The following is a 17,675-nucleotide window of genomic DNA, read 5'->3' on the forward strand; positions in this document are numbered from 1 at the left end:
ATGGTCTCACTGGAGACCAACAACCCATCCTGAACAAGCTTTAAAAGCGGGCTGCAGGTCTGCACTCCCTCAGTGCCTTTCTGATTCCTCTTGTTTCGCCACATCCTCCTCCACCTTCACCTTGATCATCCTCTGCTGTCACGCCTTTTCTTTGCATGTCCTCATTTGCATCCACTGTGACACTAGTTTTAAATCTAGTGTTGGCTCTGTAACACTTACTCCTGTGAGTGGGAATGTAAAATTTCTTTAAAAAAATATTCCTAGAGGCTTTAATGAATCTAGTATATGTTGACATTTCCTGTGGCGGTTCGCCCCTTATGGCGCATCTCCTGGCTAAAAAAGGGCATCTTTGCCTTTGAATTCAGTGCAGAGAAGACGTTTGACTGAAATAGAAGCAGGCGTGCGCACACAGATGAAGGAAGCTCATACAAGGTCAGGGGCATCGCAACTGTGCTCATGTTGTTCGGGTCAAACGTAGGAGGGATGTTTCATGGGACCACTGGGGGAAAACCAGCCACATGTGATTTATAGATAGATACTTAATACTGAACTGATGCGACCTTCAGGAGCAAATAAATACCGAAATACCCACGGACCATAAATGGCAATGACAAGTATGAGTTCAGTACGTACGGCTCTTATCAGGACTTGGGCTGGAAACTTTCAGGCTTATTTATGAGCGACGGAACACTGTTGCTAACAATGTCATTTAAAGTACATGAGAAGTACAAGAGCAAATTCTCAACTTTAGTCATAAAGAAATCTCTATTCACGACTCATCAATTTGCACACTCAGACGAAGATGAGCGCTGATGAAATGCCCAGCAGGAAAATCTGATTTTGAAAATTGAGTAAAAGACTAGAATAACAATCTGCATATACTGCAGCTATCATGCTGCAGCTACCTTCACACATTCTTCCAGTGAGAACTGAAAAGATATGATTTCAGCACCTCAATCCAAACTTTTTTTTATAAAACAGAGTCCACAAAATGGTGTCTATGACTCATTTCCTCAATGTGGAATACCCGCAGGAAACCCACACAAGCACAAGGAAATCGTAGATTTTATATTGCGTATCTCACATACTCGACACACTACTTGGATTTGACCAACTTATTTAGTATGAAAATGGCAGACTCGCACAAAAAGGCTCTTGAAGCCTTTGACTCTTCATGCTAGAGTGAGTACAAAAGAGCTGACCCTATGACTCTGTTCCAGCTTTAACTGGCCTGTTTGTTCATAAAAACAAGGCTGCTGGAAAGATGTTTCTAGGTGCACTTCAACTCTGTCAGTTAGTGTAACATCAAGACCATGTGATCAAAGTTTATTCATTCTAGTTTGTAGGTGTCTTAGTATCAGACAAAACCATGGCATTGACTGAAGTGACCGTAGCTCCCGAGGACAATGGATTCACTGACTGTGACAGACATAAAAAGAAAGAATCGAAAGAGCATGAGTCATTTTCTGACAAAACCTGCAGGTTGTGTCTGTGAAGCTGTGAAACAAAGTTTGTGTGAAAAAAACAAACCCAAATCACTGAGTGTTCATAGTGGATCTTTATTAAAGGCAAACACATCTTCTTCATCTCCCTTACAGTCAAAATACATGTCCTCATCTTTCAGGAGGTCGCTCCAAGAGGTCTGTCGGCGCAGTGGTGGAGGTATTTATAGTGCGTGGTGCATCGCTGATCTCAAACCAAATCAGGTGGAATTTTTTGTTTTAAGGCGATTTAGATGACTGTTGTTCTTTTGCACTTTATTACATCTTAAAAAGGGCGAGAACGCTAAAGGGCCGCTTGTACGAAACTCTGTCCTGAAAAGCAGCTGAACCATCCTCCAACCATCTGTTACAACATCCTCACAGAACCCTCTGGTGCTCAGCGAACACTGCAAATCGATTTAATGAGGAAAAGAAGTAGATATTTGAAAAAAGCCACAGAAAACATTGTATTCAAAGGCTCTCAGGAGTCTCTCAGGAGAGACCTACCAGGACATTGGAGTCCATGCTGCTCATTTAAAGAGACACAAACACACAGGAGTCGTATATAATGCATGAGAAACAGATATGCCGTCTGCATAGGAGGCTACAGGATCCTCCTGTTGTGCGCAGGGTGATCTCCTCGGAGTCAGCAGTCAACACACCCCGGGGGCACAGCTACGCCACACTAACAATATTGCTGCTGTGCAGACCTCATTATGTAACCATCCCAAGTTATGTAACTTCTATCATTCTTTCAACAATAATGAAGATAAAAACAGTGGTGGATGGCAGCTCGGCTCCGCTCACAAACAGCAGGTTTCCACACACCTTTCCGTCACCCATGTTTAAATAAACACGGGCGAACACAACACCGACGTGTCTGCATCTGAGATTGGAGCCCGTAACTTGAACTTGATATGTTAATCCACATGGACACACAAATAAACGAAGCTTGGACCTGAGGAGGCTTCGGTTTTTATTTACATGTGACAAAAACACGTCACTGTGCATCCTCGTAGAGCAGATCTGACACCAAGCCTCGCACTGCTGCCGGGTCTTCGGCATCTGCGGGGGGAGGAGGGTGATGACTAGATGTGTTTGTCAGCACGAAATACATGTCAATTGGTCAAACTAACTTTCTTGACTCCTTTGATATTTATATTTAGCTCCACCGTGACACGAGTCTCACCAGATTATAGCTCACTTTTCATGTCTTCAATAAAAGCACTGTAGACGTAACAATGGTAAAGTACAACAAAGACACTGAGCAGGAAGGTCACAGTTAGCAGTAGCTCCTCAACTGTCACCACCAAATTGACTAAAATATCAGTACTGAGTGGCAGTATTCGACTGAAAAGACAAGTGTGTGATGAAACACAAAAATTAATTTAATTAGATTTAACAGTTTGCTCTCCAGACAACAGGGAACCTTTGTAAGTGCAGGAGTTGCTGCTCCACTGATCACACTGATGCACTAGACACGGGGCAGCTAGGATGATAACAACAACAACAAACATGGAGGAATCCCTGAACAAAAGCAAACAAAAGCATCTGTTTGCTTTTGTTCAGGGAGGTTTTCTGCTACACAATGGCCAGGGTTTCCACTACTCTGAATGGACTTGAAATTCTTATAAAATTGAAATTCCTATACAAAGATTTCAAGACATTAAAAGAGCTTTAGTTTAAATAAGGTGATATAAAACTTTAATGTAGCCACCATCATGATTTATTGTCAAACTGATGCAAAATAAACAATATTTTGTTGTTTAAACTTATGGATGGGTCCATCATTTTATATAGATATATAGATATATATCTATATATCTATATATACACCAATTTAATAGGTCTGAATTAAGTGTTCCTTAGATGCACAGTTTAACCTCATTCTTGTGGCCCTTCTTTGATGCGTCATTATTTCATTAAATCAAAGCTGTAAAGATTAGGCAGCATCACGGACAAGTCTCACTGGTGCAGCTGACATTTTCACATCCTTCAGTGAGTCTTTACAAATCTCCTAATTTAGTGAAGCTTTTCTGAGGAGCAGCCTGTTTAAAGCCTGTTTTGCGTGGTACAGTTTGAAAGAGAAAATACGTCGCCCTCCTCTCCATTGTCTACGTCTGTCTTCCTCCCTCTCTGATCTTTTCACGACAGCCGACATTGATAACAGGCTTGCAAAATCACGACATGACATTGAATTAGTAAATAGGACGAGGTGCTGGGAGCAGCTCTCACCACCGCTGACTCAAAAACAAGAAACAATAATAATCACAGCACGGGTGGAGTCCTGCCTGAACCGCAGCTGACTGAAGTCTGCCTCTGGTTTCCCACCGATGTAAAACAAACGGCTGAATTGGTGGTCATCCATGTGCACCAACATCGTGGACAGTGTTATTTAAGCAGACTCCACTCCTGCCAGAAGAGAGGAGGAAGTGGGCTCTGGCAGAAAACTCTATACACTGGACAGAGGACATGAAGCCAGGAAGCCAACGGCAGTGGGTGCATTAATTATGATTTAGTTATTAGCTTTGTGGAAGCGCGGTTGAACAGAACCTCGGCTGCTGAACACGCAACTCAATTCAAGGCTAATAATGGTGCTGTTAACCAGGCTCACTTTTTATTCGAAATGAAACCTTCCATCAGGTGCTCTGGTGTTGCAGTTAAACTGCAGGCTGCGGCCACAGCCTGAGGGTCCTCACAGGAGGGTAACACCTCACTCTGACTGTGCAACGAGTAAGGGTGAACTCACCGACTCCCAGAGACTTGAGCTGGCTCCCAAACTCCTCTCTGTCATCGAGAATCCGCAGAAGGTTGGTGGACTCCATGCGCTCCAGCTCCACCTTCCAGTAGATGTAGATCTTGTGGTTGAAGCTCACGTAAACCAGGCAGGGGCTGTTTTTGCCGTCCTTGCACGTGTACTGACCTGCAAACACATGAGATGATGTCTGCACAAACCAGCATTAACACAGAAGAGGGGCACTATCTCATTAAGACAAGGCACGAAGCAGAAGCGGCAGTTCCTCCACTGTTCCATCGGGATTCTGAACATGACAAAGCTGAACCACAGTTGTTTCATTTCTGTCAAGTACAGCAGTTGCTCAAGGCCAGAGGGGAATAAACACAAATATGGTGGGATGAGACACAAAATATCTTGTTTCTCTGTTTAATCTGCCTCCTTCTGCTCCTGCAGCACGAACCCACTCAACTGTTCTGATCAAACATTGGTGAAGATCTAAAGGGACAGACTGAGAGCCGGGAGGGAGAGCAGAGCGCTGGAAAATCCGGGGCTCAACACTGCCATCTAGCGGGTGAGATTGGTAGGTCCAGAACAGCAATGAATGCAAGTCTCACTCACCTGCACAGAAGGCATTGACATTCTCATCAAACTGGAAGCGCACTACAGTCCGGTTGTGGTCGATGATGTAGGTTTGACCGTCCCAGGCACATGCCACCACCTCCTCCCGGCCGTCTCTCTGGAGGCGACAAATGATTCCTTTCTTTCGATTCGCAGGCTTCAATTGAAACAACGAAATCTGCAATAGCTCTGTCCCCCAATAAAACCTTGTTTATCTCACTATGGCGTAAACAAAACAGACAGACCGTCACGTCGAGCTTCTGCAGCGCAAACAGCTGATGATCCACCTGCATCGACCACAGCAGCTGTTCGGAACTGTCCATCAACTTCATGGTTCCTAATACAAAAAACAAAAAACAAAACAAAGCGAAATAAAAACACCATAGAATAATAGTTACTGATGCCATTCTGTGGATGGTTGCGGGGGTTTATCTGCTCTGTCTCTTCTATGAGCAAGAAAGTGATGGTGGAGGAGGTTGCTGCTGCATTATCACCTCACCACTCTTGTCACGGGTGCAGGAAGGAGTAAGGACTGAACATTACAGGCCCAAACAAGACAGCGCATAGCTCTGCTAAATCTCTCATTTCCATTCATCTATTTTCACCCAATTGGATCGCCACTAACCTATAACCTGAACCTATAGCACATAAGCTACAGATGGCAGTAGCACAGTCAGTTATGATAATAAAGACACACAAAGAAGAGGCAGTGCTCAGGAAGCCTTCAAAACATTGGCAAATCCTAACTTATGATGTATTTTATAACATTAAAACACCGGGTTTCCGGCAGTTTGACCAGAAGTGCTGACATTACTCGGTGGAAATGTTGTAGTAGAAGCAGTGCGGAGTGAATTTACTTAAGGTTTGTCATTGCCACTTGGTCATTTTCAACATTAGGCAAAAGTCATTTACATATCACTCCGTTTGAGCTCAATCAGTGAAATGTTCGAAGGCAGACCGTATCAGGAATGATAATCCACTGACTCCACATTTGAATATTGATAGACTCTTCAGCATCTCAATTTGTCAGACCTCTACTGCCACGCCTGGCAGGAGGACCTGCAGAGATGGCGGTGCGCCAACTGAGGAGCATTAGCACTTCACCTCTGCACTCAATTAGCACTTCACAGCTCACGCAGTGACACCACAGGCGCAGCGCACCATCTCTCGCAACAGTTGATTTACAAACGTGCCTCTGCCTCCCAGCAGGCTCACACCGCTCCAAGATGTTGCAGGAGTAAAACTGACACCCATTGATGCAGACGGCAACACTGAGGAAGGTCAGACTCACCATCTAATGTGCAAAGAGCAAACAGCCCACAGATCGCAGACTCTTCTTTGGAGCCTGTTGAGACAAGTTCGTGATCATTTCAGTCTCACTATTATTGAATACAGTTGTTTTTTTTACCTTTGCTAATGCTGCCAATGAGATGAGTCGACACGTTTTTGTTTTGGATCCGCCCAGTGGTCAGATGGAGTATTACATCTCTGGAAGGCCCCTCGCTAGAAAACAACAGGGAACTTATTGAGCCAAACTCCTGTGATTGGTCCTGAAGCGCTCTCTCAGAGGCCCCAGTAGATATGTGGGGAAAATACAGAACAATTCTGAAACTAGATAAAGTAGACACACGCTTTAACAAAAAAAAAAGAGCCTCCCAGTTGGATGTCAACAGAGGACTGTCACTGAGGACCTTTGTGCATTCCAGTGTTGAGGAGTAAATGACTGAACACACTCATACTGTCTACCTTCCAGGAGTCGCCGGGGCTTCGTCCCCTGAACCACTGGAATCCTGCTGTGTCCAGGAGCAGAGCAGGATAGCGTAGCCGCAGCCAGGCTGGGACACCATCAGCTCTGGTAAACCCTCAGGGCCGGGGTTCACCGACAGGCTGTCCACCTGAGGAAAGATATGACAGACTGCTACTTCAGATGGTTTCTATCTGTAGCACCAATAATTGGGGAAAGGTTAAGAGCATAAGCAACATATGCTTTATAGCTTCCATAGACAAATTCTACGTCTAAATATACTATATATACTATATATATACTATATATACTATTATATAAACTAAAAAGCCTTCAGTTAATATTCATTTTACTGAGGTGAAATGTTTTGCAAAGCACAGAACTGAGGATAGGTGTGACCTTCGCCACTGAAGACATTCTCATGAACATAGTCATCAGGTTACTTTACAGCAGCCAAGGATGAAAAAAAAATCTTTTTCGTCTCAACAACATTGATATATTAATACGTTACATTTCTTGATTATCTTTTTCTTCTGTCACCAGGCAACACACTACGTGTCTGGGCTGTCACCCACTGAATGTGCTATACCATGCAATATTGTTTGACACTTTCATTAATAAATGACACTTAAACTTCACACATGGTGTTTTTGCACAGTTTTGTGTACGTGTTATAGGGCAAAAACTAGGCAATAGATTGTACAGAAGACAGTAGCATGAAATTAACCTGTCCTTCCAGTAGCCATTTCTTCAGCAGAACCAGTTGCCCTGACCCAAGGTCCGAATGATCACAAGACTCTTCCCAACGGAAAGCCCTCACCACTCGATCAGTGTAGCCAACTACCAGCTCACAGCGGCCATCACCATCTGAAAAAACACTTGTTCTTTGGTTTACTTGGAAGGCGTTATTTAAACAACAATGAAAGCTTAGTTTTACCAATGTCACTGATGAGTATGACTTTGGTGTTGGCAGGAATGTGCTGAGTGAAGAAAGGCCTCTGGTCATCACTGTTCAGAGACTCGTGTTGGCTCGATGAATCTGCTTTGTTTGGAGCAGCAGCTGTCAGATCGAACAGGTGGAACCAGCCCTCTGCACCTACAGCCACCACAAGGTTCTGAGAAAAACACCATTCACATAATAAGGCAAGCAAATATTCAGAGGAAAATCACTAATGTCAAATGTACCTTTCCCTTGTTGCAGACATCTCCAACTGCGACACAAGTCAGCTAAAAATAAATACATAAAATATGTTAGTCAACAATCCTTTCACAACAAACCCATCAACATTGCTCTTTGTTATGGCTCGCACCATTCCCACGCATGTCCTTGTGATCCAGGGTTTGGAGTCATCATTCTTGTATATATGAAGCTTTCCACTTGTGTCTCCAACCACCAACTCATTTAACTGCAGAAATTTATCATTGAAACAAAAACTTGAACAAGTTTGTCACAATCAGTCAATCAATACAGTCTACAACTTTATCTTGAGGAAAAATATACATACGCACATCAAAAATTAAACATATATAAATGTCTATATAATAATGTCATGTAGGGATGCACCAATACAGTTTTTTTTCCAAAACGTGCATGTGAGTACTCACCTATATTGAGTACTTACACAGACCATTACTTGAGTCTTTCTGTTTTTCCATGTATATTGCTATTTGAACAACATTCAGTATGTTTTTTCTTGTACAGAAGGTGACAGTTACATTTCACTGCAGTACAAACACACATTTTACAACGTAGTCATAAACTGAAATTCAAAAACTGCACACTGCCGTAAAGTGGTATTGGTTCCATGGTATCGGTGCATCACTATATCACTCTATTCTTGGCATGAACATCCATGGTGGTTAAAGCACAGAGACTGGATGAAAGTGAGCTAATAGAGCTGGAGTCTTTATTATCACACAGTGGTACAAATGTTTTCTGCTGCTGTTGCCCTCGCACTATGAATTACAATTCATTCAATTAGATTTTTTTGTTTGTTTAAATTTAAGTTGTTGCACGACGCAATGTTGACGAAGATATATCCTCATGTATTTTATTATTTTACAACAAACTTGATAATCTAATTATACAAGAGTAAAATATTAGACTACCAATAGTCTGCGTATTGCTCGTGTATTGACACTCTTTGTATCAAAACAAGTTGAGTTGGTTTCGTTTCTGCATGTTCAATAAGTATGAATTTGACTTTCCTAAAAATGATGCAATTGACATATGCGCACAGAGACTCACGCTGAGGTAAAACGGCTTGACAAACCAAGACCACTACTCCACGATCAACTCTTTCATCGTTCTCAACAAAACTTCACGCAGCCAATGAAATGTCTGACGGCTTACCGTGTCGTTGTCTGCGTCTCCCAGACAGATGGCGTGAGGAAACAGGGTCCCTGTGAAATCCAAACTGACACGCTGAACATAGTTGAGAGCTCTCATCGCTACATCAGCAAACACCTGGATGTTAGTATGTGTTTCTCCAACCCAGCTCGATTGGACTAGCCGCAAGAGGCTAACAACCTCAAAATAAGTTAAATACCATCAATAAAACGCGAAAACAAGTCACTACATACAACAGAATACATATGTAGATGTATTCGCAGAGGACATATAATTGCTATTCGACACGTTTCGTGGTTATAAGACACATTGCTCGTAAGCTTTAAGGCTGCTCAGGACGCCATGGAGGAATAAACAAAACCACGTGGTGTACGGAAACTCAAAGTAGTCAAAAGACGGGAAAGCAAATCGTGTCATAATGAAGTAAATAAATAAATCATGTGCCGTTTAATTCCGCTCCATGATGACGCAAATACAGAGATAAAGAACACATGCTTATTTCTATGCCTTTAATTATCAGAATTTAGTAGTTAATTTTGTTCATGTATATGTTCTATAAACATTTCAACAGTATATTGTAACATTTTCACTTTATTTCACTCACTATTTCAAGATCGTGTCAAAGATACTGTTGTCATAACCTTGCGTATCATAGAGACAAATAAGTGTTTTTAACTAATAAAAGCCAAATGTGGCCAAAAAATAATTTCAACACGGTTACCTGTTTTTCTAATTATTTGACTTTCTATAAAAGTGAATAAACAATTACGTAACAACTGTTGAACGTGATCTGAAAAACATTTTTATACTTATTACCCTGTAGAAGACCAGGGAAGACGAATTATAGGGCTCAAATGGTATCACCATATTTAGCCCTCTATATAATAAGATAAATAAATAAATGCCTATGTTATATGCATGCGAATGTACAGTTTTTCCCCCCTGACTTCATCAATGATTCATGACGAAGTACCAATGTTGTACCATAGAGGGCGCTGTTTACTAATACTGTGCCGTGACAGCAAGCGTCTGCATGGGGTGATGCCCAGACACTTCAGACACTATTTGAACACACTGAAAGACATTCCTCCAAAACAATTCTGCCACAAATGAAATAAAGTAGCATTTACAACTTACTATACAATTGATATTATAAAGTATATATAATTATAATTGAAATGCAGAAATACAGTTTTTAATTAAAAGACCTAAGACTCTTTTACGCATACATCTTATTCCTTGCTTGAATGACAACATCCTCCAACTTGCATCTCATCCTCTTCCTTGCCATCACTGACGATGGGATGGAGGAGTCACTCCATTGTGCAGCCGCTCAAGTCTGAGGTGTGGTGGGTGAACATGGCTGAGGAGGGAACACTTCCCTGCGGTGGACTCATGCTGCACAACAAAACTTCCTTGTCCACCTGTAGCTTCAAAGAGATTTGGAGGAGTTCATAAATCAATAAATCAATCATGATCCCAATAACCATGCGAGGGATGAGGGCATCCAATCAGGTCTGGTAACAATTAATAAGGAGGCCTTCTTTTACTAGTGAGAAAGGTAGAAACTCACTGAGTGACAATACTCACTAGTCTTTCACTCTCACTCTAACACTTTTAATACCACAAATATTCCAGTGTTTCATTACTAAAGCCGCGTGTACAGCTGTTTGAATTTCATCAACAAAAGTGGCAGCTTATTTTTCTTTAATAAAGATGGCCTTAAATCTATGCCATGGCTCATTAAGTGCTGCTTTACATTTTCAGAGATGAGCCTGCTCATTATTGTTGTATAGACTCTCACTGAGGGGCCAAGAAAGGGACAGAAAGAAAATGTTTAAAGGAGCTCCCGCATGTCATATTAATTATTACACTGCTGTTATCAGGAGAAAAAGCCTCTCTGGTAAAGTGAGTCCAGGCCCTGAAGACCAGAGAAAGTGATAACAAAGCGCTAATTGGAGCCTGGAACCCACTAACTGGCTGTGGATTGGTTACAGAGAGCCGGGCCACGGTGAAGGGGTGAGGGGACGCGCTGAATAGAACCCACGCTTCTTTTCTAAACTCTCTTGCTGCGCAAAAGAGAGAGAGAGAGAAAAGGGCGAGTGAGTGATGAGGGGGCTGGGAATAAAGGAAAGTATTGGAGTTGGGGGCTGGGGGCCCTCGGTGCAAGCTCGATTTTGAATGCTGCTGCAAACGCAGAAAAATTGCACAATTTATTACCAAGCCCTCTTGAAGGCGTCCAGACATAAAGGAGAACGGCGAGAGAGCGAGACAGAGGAGGGCCGGGTGGGGAGAGAGAGTTTGATCCTGATTTGTTCCACGCTCAAAGACGCGTTTTCATTACCGCGCTCTTTCATAAAGCGACAATAATTGCGCGTCAACATTACTGTAAGCATTTCGGGTGTATCCAATCCCAAACAAAGAGCTGGGTGCGGCGTCTATGGGCCCCCGCTCACGTTTGCGGGCCCCTGCGTTCCGCCTTTGCGATGCTGATGATGCGTTTTAATCTAAATGCGAAATTCGGCTCCATGACGGACAAAAGTCCATTAAACCAGCCTCTTTCAGATGCGAATCTGGATCATAAAACTGGGATACACAAAAGTTGAAAGAGACAGAGACTCATTTATGCAGTTGCTCTTTATCGGTCTTATTCTTTTTTTTATTTGCCTTGATTTCAGTCCAAGTTTGACTGTAGTTACTGCATGACGCCACTTGACGGCGTCACACCAAGCGGCAGGAGCGTCGGGAGGTGGATGGAAGAGTGTTATAACTCCATCTGATCAGTTTGGGGGTTGTGGCAAAGAAAGCAATCATCTTAAAAACAAAATATACAGAAGAAAACGCACGCTGGCCGGGTCCGCCTGTTTGGGAATATGGGCAGCCACCTGTCTCTCTGTCCTGTGACTGGAAGGATGTAGTTTGTCTTCTTAGGATGTTACACTCGGATTGGCTTGTAATGTTCAGTAATTACGTTGGCTTATAACCGTGCGTTAAATGGTGTGGATTCTCCATGTTAAGGCCCAGATCATGGCAAAAAAAGAAGTGAATTTTCACTTCTCACGGGAACCTCCAGACTCAAGCGAGGAAGCTTGCATCCTCGAGTTTTGTTTACAATTGTTTGTTTACGATTGTCCCTGTCCTTTTTAGATGAATATGCTGTGGATGGATGTTGACGCACAAGCGACCCCAGATGACCCCGGTCATCTGTCCAACACCGAGTGAAAATGATAACTTCGGGTGGTGAAAAAAAGTTTGAGACAAAGCAGGACTTTTCCAACTAAATCGACTCTTGAAGTCAACACGTGTGTGTTCACACTCGCTCCCAAGTGTTGCAGCTCACCTCACTCACACACCGGTGATTGGAGGAGAACACACACGCTCACACACTCTTGTTTGTTTTGTGCTTCGGCGGCACGCGTCCGGCGCGCGTAACGCACCGTCGCTGCAGCAGGAGCAGAAGGTGAATCCACGCGACCGTGGGCGGGGCCAAGTTGCGGTCCAGGCGCATAGAAAAGCAGTTGCGTCTCTCCTCCGGGAGTCAGAGTCAGAGGAGCGACCTCAGCGGACCCCAGCGCACCCCGCCTCTCTCTCCCACACAGACACACGTGCGCGACACTACAGGACGCTTCCAAACTTTTACTCGCAAAGTTCGAGTTCTTTCATTCTGAGGATGGAACTGAAGATGGAAATGAGCCAGCAGCAGCTTGTGCCTGCAGCCTGCTTCTTCTCGGCGGCTCAGGACATCCAGCTGAGTCCGAGCGGCGGCAGCCAGAGCAGCGCCAAGTCCAAGCAGCAGAAGCGGACACGCTCGTCCTCCCCGGAGCTGCTGCGATGCAAGCGGAGGCTCAACTTCGCGGGGTTCGGCTACACGCTGCCCCAGCAGCAGCCGCACGCCGTGGCCCGGAGGAACGAGAGGGAACGCAACAGAGTAAAGCTGGTCAACAACGGCTTCGCCACGCTGCGGGAGCACGTCCCGAACGGAGCCGCCAACAAGAAGATGAGCAAAGTGGAGACGCTCCGCTCGGCGGTGGAGTACATCCGCGCGCTGCAGCAGCTGCTGGACGAACACGACGCCGTCAGCGCGGCCTTTCAGTCCGGAGTCCTGTCTCCGACCATGTCGCAGGGATACTCGGCGGACATGAACTCTATGGCCGGGTCGCCGGTGTCCTCGTACTCCTCAGATGAGGCCTCATACGACCCTCTCAGTCCAGAGGAGCAGGAGTTGCTGGACTTCACCAACTGGTTCTGAGCATCTCCACGAGGTAAAAGCGCAGACAACTCACGACACAGACGCCTCGCGACACTTAATGGATCAGCAGTTTAACCTGTCTCGCTCTTCCTCCGACAGAACTGCGCGTTCGATGAAGTGGCTTGTCTGCGCTTGTGGTGGCACCGGAGGAGACGAGGGCTCCTCCAGAACAAGATGCACTGAACAGACTCGGGCTGGTCCTGATGAGGCGGCCGAGCCCCGAGAGACTCGGAAGAACCGAGATGAGCGCCAAAGGATTTTGCAGGGAGACGGGTCTCCCGACGAGCGTGGGAGTCCCAGACAAACCAAGTCCAACCAGCTCTTCCTTCTACAGAACATTATTTAACACGTTGCTCTTCATCTATGCTAAACCCAATCACAGAACACCAATTCAGAAAATGCTTCCAAGTCGCGGATTTATCCTATGAAATTCTATATCTAAACGCCTTTTTTTTGTGGGGGGTAAATATATTAAACTATTTTTGTATGTAAGAGATTTATAGACGTTTTGTACACAACCTTTTGTATATATATTTTGTCTATATATATTACGAAGTCGCTTCTATACCTCCTGCCTACTGTAGTCTCTCTTCTCTTCACCGAGACTTCTATAGCACCGATGTGTCTTATTTAATAACATATATATAATATTGTCCTGACGTTCACACTGATCAAAATTGATGCAGCTATTGTCCAAATGGCCACACTGTTTCTGCCAGCTCTTCACTGTCTACACAGCGAGTGGGAAATTCTGCTTTTCTAAAAGAATAATAAATTTGCTACAGAATTATTTTGGATTCGTTTCATTGTTTGCTGAAGCCAAACAAGTCAACTTAAACTGAGGGGCCGCAATGAACTTTAAATGAAGACAGGACCGACTATTGCTGGTACACTGAATTGTGATTTATTTTAGACATAGGAGTGACACTGCGCATGCGCATCCACTTCCAGCATCGCGCCACACGACTAAAAAAATACCTATTTTCAACTTTCGTCCTGCCTTGTTTATCATCACATTGTGAAACAAAGCGTGTCATGACAACATTGAGGAGGCGGGTTTGGAAGTCAGGGAGGAGGGAAGGTGATTTGGGGTCGGTGGCAGTTCCTCAGGTCGCGAGTGCAAAAGTGAGTTTGACAGGTAGGAGGGGGCTGCAGCCGGACGCGTGTCTGCTTTGATAAGTGAGTGGGTCTGTGTGGTGGTCGAGTGCACGGAGCTGAACTGGCTGACGGCGTGTGCCTCCTGACGCACACACTCACGCCGATCTGGATTTAGATCCGCAGGTGGCCGGTGCCCTCTGATTTGCTGACGTATCGGAAGATTGTCTGACAACAACTGAGGGTTTATGGGGAAAAAATTTGAACCTAATATATATTCTAATGATAATACTATGCACCTTTTTACAACTTTTAATGCAAGTGTTATCTTCTTGAAGAAAATGAAACCCTTACCGTTTCTATTTTAAAATCTGAAAACACATGCATGTCAATATACTGTACATATATTTCATTGTTTCATCTTGCGAGACTGAAAAACATGATTTTCCCTTGAAAAACTAGTCATCGCAAACACCCAACTTTTCATTGAACATTTAAATGGGATGGCAACTTTTCAACACCAGTCAGCAATTTCAACTGTTTTATTTTGGGCAGAAAAGTCACCCATTGTGCTTTTAATGAAGTCACCTCCCACATATTGGTGACAGACACAACACAGACTTGCAGAGTTTGGGTCCATCAAAAAACATATTTTCAAATATTGACAACACTGATATTTGAAAGAAAACAACCCTAAAACTTGTTTGTCCTCTGCTATATTGTGAGCAATTCACAATAGCATATGTTGCAGAGAGGAGCAGTGCGATCTGACAGTGGCTGTCAGAGCCCATTACATTTCCTCCTTATGGTGGGCTGTCAAGCGTACACAAACCACAGGAGAGCACGGCCATATCTAATTGGCAAAGAGGCGGCGAAACAATGGCTCCAACTATATTAGTTGAATATCTTATTGAATATCATTCCCCAGCCTTGATTAAGTTGGATAGAACCAGACACAGTGGAGGTCTGCAGTGTCCGCCTTTACACACATTGTTTTTCCCTGTGGAACAATGAGCGGTTGTTGCATCAGCAAATTTACATGACTCGCCCCCCCCACCCCCGCCACTCCTCCCTCAGTGCTGCCCCCTCCAGCACCAAAGCACTCTGTCAGATCAATTTTGTACAGAAGTTTGAGCGTTTTGCTCTGATGCAGCTGATACAATGAAGTTTTGGCGCATTGGTAGAGTTGCTAAATGAGCAATTGTTGCTGAAGCACGCTCACAGCTGCGGTAGTTAGTGTTTCAGGACCAGAGACAGCACTTTCTGTGGCACCAGTTTGAGCACTCGGCTACATGAAAATCTACAGTTGCAACACTATACATATATATATATATATACACACTAGGGGTGGGATTCGATTAAAAAAAATGAATCTAATTTTGTGAAGAATTTGTGATTAATTAATCTCAATAAATCGCAGTTTAATGGTTTAAGAATATTTGCTTTAAGAAGCCACATTTTTCAATTTGAATGAATTTGGTATATTACTGAATCAAATGATGGACCCATACATACAGTTAAACAACAAAATATTGTTTATTTTGCTCAGTTTGACAATAGCACAATAAATCACGATGGTGGCTACATTCAAGTTTTTATATCGCCTTATTTAAACTAAAGCTCTTTTAATGTCTTGAATTAAAATTTTATAAGAATTTTCAAATACATTCAGAGTAGTGGAAACCCTGGCCGTTGCAGGGTGGGGATGAGAACCTCACGCACTGACATGCACTGAAACAGTTGAATGACCAAAACAACCAGTCATCTTAAGTCAGGTATAGAAACAGAATTGACATATGAATTACGAATCTGAATTCCTGATAGTCTTGGCAGGAGGAGGACCCTCAGTGCTCAGCGTTTTTCCACCCGCAGGCTGCTGGAGTGGTCCAGAGGGTTGGCTATGACAGAGTTGTGAATGATCATGAAGAGAGGCAGGTATGCCAGGAAGCCCAGGAGATCCAGCGGCGGGATGTTCTGGAGCTGAAGTCTGATGGCGGCCTCCTGCTCGAGATGGATCCCTCCGGCCTTCAGCTCCAAGAGGAGCTGCTCTGAGCTGATGAAGCCTTGTTGGGGGCCGACGTCCTCTGGCTGCTCCTCCAGGAGGAACAGGAACAATTGCTGCAAGTCACAATGCACATCAAGAAAAGCAGCCTGGCTCCGGCTTGTCGTTAGGACGTGTGTGTGTCTGCATGACGCCAGTCAGCCTCAGATTACCTCAACCTGCTCGAGTCAACCCAGTCCGGATGATAATTGCTGTGGGAGGAGGGGGACTTGGGGCTGGGGGAGGAATAATGCTTCTGGCAAGTCGCCCATTCCTCCCTCTCACCTCTCCAGTGAACTACCCATCTCTGTGATCACAAAGCCTCCCTACCTGGCCGGGCTGCGTTTCCACGCCCCTGCCCACAGACTTTCATCTTCCTCCTTCCCTTCAGTTGGCCCGAGAGCGGCCAGCTGCCCGGCACGTCCCCATCTGAGATGAGCCGTGTGTCTGCGGCTGATTACAGGGCTGGGCGGAGTGGACGGCATGTTCACTGCTGGGCAGTTTAATGAGATTAGGCCGCTGCTAATCTATGAAAGGGAAAAGCACCCCTCCATTCCTCTCTCTGGCCTGCTCCCCTCATTTCTATGCATGATGGCTGAGTGGCTTTCCTTAAAAAAACACCCTGATAAAGAATGCTTTGGAATTGCTCTTCAAAGTAGAGGCCAGTGTTTATTTCATTATAATTATACACGCGTTCCCCAGGAAAGAGATGGAGGCGGAGTTTGTGGCATGAATGTGACCAGAAATAAGGAGGCTAGAGAGATCAGTTGAACCAGGTTCATGATGCATCATACCAAAGTGTACTGTGAGAGAAACAGTGGTGAGGAGAGGGCTATATTTGAAGCAAACAGCACGGTTGGCCAGGAGCCATGTGAGCAGGAAAGCCTGACTTACTCAGTTAGAAGCAACAGATGATAAAAATATTGTGCAGAAACCATCATAGTATCCTCATTTTCAGCTTTCTCTGTTTGGACCAAGTGTGCCTATCCACGTGTGTCTATCACTGACTGTCAGTGAACCTTCATCTTTCAGTGAACAGTGTACAGGCAGCTGCCCTTCTACAGAATATAAAGATGGTAACTTTGAGTAATTTGAAACTTGTTTTGCCACAATATGAAATTTATATAAACATTAACATAGCTATTAATTTAATAATGAGAACCTCTAAATGTGATGTGATTCACACATTATCAAGACAACTACATCTAAACCAATAGTGATACAGACAGGCAGAGGGAAGGTGATGGTTGTGAGCCCTCAACACTACTTCTTTTTACTAAGATAATATATAGCACATTATGTGGCTATGCGCTTTACTGGTGCTTCTTACCAAGTAGGTGCCAGTGAGAGAAACGCATGA

General features: G+C 44.1%; 3 protein-coding genes across 9 annotated transcripts in view; 1 reads left to right on the plus strand and 2 right to left on the minus strand.

The window, feature by feature from the left end:
- Positions 1 to 1,550: 1,550 nt before the first annotated feature.
- On the minus strand, positions 1,551 to 9,297 carry itfg2 (integrin alpha FG-GAP repeat containing 2). 2 transcript variants are annotated; one of them, XM_053862632.1, is made up of 12 exons: positions 8,934 to 9,297; positions 7,891 to 7,986; positions 7,766 to 7,807; positions 7,518 to 7,676; positions 7,308 to 7,447; positions 6,583 to 6,731; positions 6,245 to 6,339; positions 6,128 to 6,181; positions 5,082 to 5,173; positions 4,837 to 4,954; positions 4,231 to 4,404; positions 1,551 to 2,546 (listed from the first exon to the last, which is right to left on the minus strand). In XM_053862632.1, the coding sequence occupies exons 2-12, from the start codon at positions 7,901 to 7,903 to the stop codon at positions 2,482 to 2,484; spliced, it is 1,101 nt and encodes a 366-aa protein (XP_053718607.1). In that variant the 5' UTR covers positions 7,904 to 7,986; positions 8,934 to 9,297; the 3' UTR covers positions 1,551 to 2,481. The 2 variants fall into 2 exon arrangements, with proteins under 2 accessions (XP_053718607.1, XP_053718606.1); XM_053862631.1 differs by having other exon boundaries at positions 7,518 to 7,695.
- Positions 9,298 to 10,418: 1,121 nt separating this feature from the next.
- On the plus strand, positions 10,419 to 13,687 carry ascl1a (achaete-scute family bHLH transcription factor 1a). The gene is made up of 3 exons (XM_053862319.1): positions 10,419 to 10,450; positions 12,600 to 13,192; positions 13,279 to 13,687. Exons 1-2 carry the CDS (start codon positions 10,419 to 10,421, stop codon positions 13,177 to 13,179), a joined length of 612 nt encoding a protein of 203 aa, XP_053718294.1. The 3' UTR covers positions 13,180 to 13,192; positions 13,279 to 13,687.
- Positions 13,688 to 15,733: 2,046 nt separating this feature from the next.
- The window catches only part of LOC128756728 (uncharacterized), an 86,355-nt gene continuing 84,413 nt past the window's right edge, over positions 15,734 to 17,675 (minus strand). For 5 of the 6 annotated variants that reach the window (XM_053861295.1, XM_053861294.1, XM_053861296.1 and 2 more), the window contains one exon: positions 15,734 to 16,392. In XM_053861295.1, coding sequence (XP_053717270.1) covers positions 16,126 to 16,392 — 267 coding nt within the window. In that variant the 3' untranslated portion in view covers positions 15,734 to 16,125. The remainder of the gene's footprint in view (positions 16,393 to 17,675) is intronic. The other variant, XM_053861299.1, reaches the window with a different exon arrangement.

The sequence above is a fragment of the Synchiropus splendidus genome, chromosome 4, assembly GCF_027744825.2.
Source record: "Synchiropus splendidus isolate RoL2022-P1 chromosome 4, RoL_Sspl_1.0, whole genome shotgun sequence".
NCBI lineage: Eukaryota > Metazoa > Chordata > Actinopteri > Syngnathiformes > Callionymidae > Synchiropus > Synchiropus splendidus.

Coding starts and splice junctions, on each gene's coding strand:
- itfg2 (XM_053862631.1), bottom strand. CDS start 9,029: ATGAGAGCTCTCAACTATGTTCAGCGTGTCAGTTTGGATTTCACAGGG. Junction 6,182..6,244: donor CATTGGCAGCATTAGCAAAG/GTAAAAAAAACA, acceptor TTGTCTCAACAG/GCTCCAAAGAAGAGTCTGCG. Junction 4,955..5,081: donor TGCAGAAGCTCGACGTGACG/GTCTGTCTGTTT, acceptor TGTCGCCTCCAG/AGAGACGGCCGGGAGGAGGT.
- ascl1a (XM_053862319.1), top strand. CDS start 10,419: ATGCGAGGGATGAGGGCATCCAATCAGGTCTG. Junction 10,451..12,599: donor AGGGCATCCAATCAGGTCTG/GTAACAATTAAT, acceptor TTTCATTCTGAG/GATGGAACTGAAGATGGAAA.